The sequence below is a fragment of the Microtus ochrogaster genome, unplaced genomic scaffold (genome assembly GCF_000317375.1).
Source record: "Microtus ochrogaster isolate Prairie Vole_2 unplaced genomic scaffold, MicOch1.0 UNK7, whole genome shotgun sequence".
Classification (NCBI taxonomy): domain Eukaryota; kingdom Metazoa; phylum Chordata; class Mammalia; order Rodentia; family Cricetidae; genus Microtus; species Microtus ochrogaster.
In genome coordinates this window covers 4,430,791-4,435,058 of record NW_004949105.1, presented here as the reverse complement: position 1 = coordinate 4,435,058, position 4,268 = coordinate 4,430,791, and the positions used below count along the sequence as shown (strand labels likewise).

At 45.2% G+C, this 4,268-nt stretch overlaps 1 protein-coding gene across 3 annotated transcripts in view; it reads left to right on the top strand.

The window, feature by feature from the left end:
• Fbxo25 (F-box protein 25) overlaps positions 1-4,268 on the top strand; it is a 26,472-nt gene that overhangs the window by 16,763 nt on the left and 5,441 nt on the right. For 2 of the 3 annotated variants that reach the window (XM_005366245.3, XM_005366243.3), the window contains exons 7-9: positions 95-279; positions 2,146-2,328; positions 3,529-3,672. In XM_005366245.3, the coding sequence (XP_005366302.1) occupies positions 95-279; positions 2,146-2,328; positions 3,529-3,672 (512 nt within the window). The remainder of the gene's footprint in view (positions 1-94; positions 280-2,145; positions 2,329-3,528; positions 3,673-4,268) is intronic. The other variant, XM_005366244.3, reaches the window with a different exon arrangement.

The window sequence follows — 4,268 nt, the reverse complement described above, 5'->3', positions numbered from 1 at the left end:
AGTTCTCCGGTGTATGGAGGGATCTTCAGTTGATGGGCACTGTGAGAAGTGGTCTTTGCTCTGTCAGTCTGTGGCTTGTTGGTATTTGTTTCAGTTCTTGATGACCATCAGAACCCTCGCCTCATCAAAGACCTTCTCCAGGACTTGAGTTCTACCCTCTGCACCCTCGTCCGAGGGGTGGGGAAGTCAGTGTTAGTGGGAAACATCAACATTTGGGTCTGCCGCTTGGAAACTGTTCTCAACTGGCAGCAGCAGCTGCAGAATCTTCAGATGGCTAAGGTAGATTTCTCTTTGTTTTCTTGTTTTTGTTTTTGTTTTTTGAGACAGGATCTTACTAGTAGCTCTGTCTGGCTTTGTAGACCAGGCTGGTTTTGAACTCACAGAGATCCGTCTGCCTCTGCCTGTACAGCACTGGGATTAAAGGTGAGTGCCAGCACATCTGGTTAAATTTATTTTTAATTGACACAGTAATCGTATGTACTTAAGAGGTGCTGTGTGATACTTTACATATCTGTGATGTAAGGGCCTCGATGACCATTACCTCAGACGTTTGCCTGTTCTCTGAGGTTGTCAATGAACTGTTGTCAACCATAGTTATATACCACTGTGCCATGAGCAATAAAAGTTCCTCCTCCTTTTCAGCTGTCTTCCTGGACCCACTAGCCGTATGTTCTCGACCCTCTTATTTATCTACTTCTTTACTGAGACCCACCTTTTCTTTTCTTTTCCTTTCTTTTCTTTGGTTTTTCGAGACAGGGTTTTCCTGTAGCTTTGGTGCCTGTCCTATAACTAGCTCTTGTAGACCAGGTTGGTCTCGAACTCACAGATATCCACCTGCCTCTCCCTCCCAAGTGCTAGGATTAAAGGCATGTGCCACCACCACCTGGCTTCCGCCTTTTCATTTCTACATGTAATTTAGAACATGATTTTGTCTTACTATTTTTGACTTTCATGTGTCAGTGGATACTAGGGTGATTCTATGTCTCGGTCACTGTGAATCCTGCTCCTTAAACAGTGATTTCAGTTCCTTTGGATGTATATGCATTAGCAGCCTTGCTGGGTCATATGGTAATTCTGTTTGTATTTTTTCAGGAACCTCAGGGCTGGCTGCTCTTCTCTTTGGTAATTTACATTTGTATCAACAGTCTATGAGAGTTCCCCTTTCTCTCAGTCACCAGCATTTATTTTGCTGTTTTAAGCATTGTCATTCTAACTGGTGTGGGCAGGTCCCTCATTATGGTTTTGATTGGCATTTCTCTGATGATTAGTAATTTTGAGTGTTTGCATATACTTGTTGACTATTTGTGTATCCTCTTGAGACATGTTATTATTAATTCATACGTTTTTAAATAGGATCTATTGGGGTCCTTCATCGTTGAGTCCTGTGATTTCCTAGCATTTGTAAATTAGCCCCTGTCAGATGAATAGCTGGCAGGCAATCTCTTCCATGTTGGGTGTCCTTTCCATGTCTACTTTCTTTTGGGATACAGAAACTTGTTTATTTATGTTAATCAGACACCACATTGTGTATCATAAACATATGTTAAACTGCCAATGAAGAGAAAATTCAGATTTAAAGGTGAATGCAAATAGTCGGGCAGTGGTGGTGCATGCGTTTAATCCCAGCACTGGCAGGCGGATCTCTGAGTTCAAGGCTAGCCTGGTCTACAGGAGCTTGTTCCAGGACAGGCTCCAAAGCTACAGAGAATCCTTGTTTCAAAGAACCAAAATAAAAAAGAAAAGGAAAAAGGTTGGTGCAAATAAAGCTGGGGGACCTTGTAGACACCGTGCCTGTCGTGGGTTGCAGCATGGTGGCCCACTCCATGACCCTTATTTCCATTGCTGTCATAAAGCATGGCTGCCGTCAGTCACCGTCCACATTTCAGAGCCGCATTTCCTGGGTGTTTGTCTAGTTAGGACAGAGCTGGGCTATGTCCAAGTGCTCACCTTCGTGAGCACGAAACTGCACGTGCCAGCCCTCTGAGACCACCAATCACAGTCGTGGGGTTACACTGAAGTGAACATTACAGGACAGACTTCTTTCCTGTAGTCACACAGAAGGTGTTGGCCTAGCATGGCCATTGTTTCTTGTTGAAGGAAGCCACTGTGTTCCCTCCTGTTTGACGCTGTTGTGTTTCCTTTTAGCAGGTGAACTCTGGCCTCACACTCAGTGACCTGCCCTTGCACATGCTGAACAACATCCTGTACCGTTTCTCAGACGGCTGGGATATTGTCACCCTGGGCCAGGTGACACCAACACTGTACATGCTCAGTGAAGACAGGCGGCTGTGGAAGAAACTATGTCAGTACCACTTTGCAGAGAAGCAGGTGAGTGTGTGGTGCAGTGCCCTTGAGTCAGGTCGGCTGGTCCCGTCCAGGTCCCTGGTGCTCAGTGATCTTGGGAGGATATGTATTCCATATCCAGAGACTTGATAATACTAGAGTATACTGAAGTTGCTTCTGAATTCTCTTCTACCAATTACAAAATTCATGTATCATACTGAAAAGGAATCATGATTCTAAAAATGGCCTAGTACCGAATAATTAGCTGAGCTATATCACATTTACTGGTCAAAGGTCATGTATTCTTTTCACCTAATAAGTCATAGTCTAGCTCTGCTTCCTGTCAGCCTGTTGTCCTGGAAGAATCAGCAGGTCCTTGTAGCTTCACGCTTGGTGCCTACTTGGTGGCACAGTCTCCAAGTCCCCCATGTCTTGTAACTCCCATGTTTCTCACCTGCTGGCACCATATTAAGGTCCTCTGTGTCTTGTAGCTCCAATATTTCTCATTTGGTGGCACAGTCTCGAGGTCCTCCATGACTTGTAGGGCCTGTGCTTCCCACTTGGTAGCACCGGCTAAGGTCCTCAGTGTCTTGCTAGTTGACTCTCTCGACTGACATCCCTGGCCTATTGCGTAGAACAATGCCCACTCGATACAGGGATAGGAAGGGGAAGGCATTATGTGTGTATCTTGTAGATTTGGACATGACGAAGATAGAGGAGCAGTGTGAAGTTGGGGGGTAAATTGTGCCTGTTTTATGGCAAGCATAGAAAGAATCAAGAGGCCGGGCGATGGTGGCGCACACCTTTAATCCCAGCGCTCGGGAGGCAGAAGCAGGTGGATCTCTGTGAGTTCGAGACCAGCCTGGTCTATAGAGCTAGTTCCAGGACAGGCTCCAAAGCTACAGAGAAACCCTGTCTCAAAAAAACAAAAACAAAAACAAAAACAAAAAAAAAAAAAGAAAGAATCAAGAGTCTTAGCCACACTCAAAATCTACAGCTATCGCAGACCTCGTTCCAGAGCTGCCATCCGTCGTCTCTGTGTGGGAACACCATGATTTGATTGACTTGTTCCTCATTCATTTAATCCAAGTGAGTTTAATATCAGATCATAAAGTGCTTCATATATTGCTCTGCCATATATATTATACACACACATACACACACACACACACACACACACATATATAATACTTAATGCTTGTTTTAGAGATCATCTAATATTCTGAACAGAGTTTTCTGTTTCAGTTTTGTAGGCACTTGATCCTTTCAGAGAAAGGTCACATCGAGTGGAAGCTGATGTACTTCACTCTGCAGAAGTACTACCCCACTAAAGAGCAGTATGGGGACACCCTCCATTTCTGTCGCCACTGCAGCATTCTCTTCTGGAAGGTAAGGGTTCCACGTGTGCTCTGGGGACGTGAGGGCAAACTGTCCATCTCCAGTCTCACTGCCTGTTTTGAGATCTCCCCGCCCATCTTGTCTCTGGTTACAGTAGAATGTTTCCCTCAGCCACAGGAGGGCCCTGTGTGTCACTTTTTCCCCTGGTAGCAGTAGAAATGTGCTTAGAGATTTTGCTTCATGCCCATCTAAGTTTGTTAGCAAATAGGACACAAGGCAAGCTCCAAATTGTTGACAGATTTTTAATTTTTTTCAGTTCAAACTCCATTTATAACTGCATAGTCTTTTATTGTGATGGTTCAGAGCTGAGCAGAGGGGTAAAGATGCTGAGGTCACTGGGCTGTCTGACAGGCGCTGAGCAGTAGTTGTTGGCATCCCCAGCAGGACAGCTAAGGAGGCTGTCCCCCCACCCCACCTTTATTCCCTTCTCCCTCAGAGGTAACAAGTGCCAGTTGTATGGTTGTCTCCGCAGCAGGCAGTCTCCTCTCTAGAAGACTCTCTCTTGAGAACAGGGTTCTTGTTCAGTTTGTCCTCAGTTCCTTGGTGAGTTTATGCATACAGACAGACAGCCTCGAGTGTAGGATCCT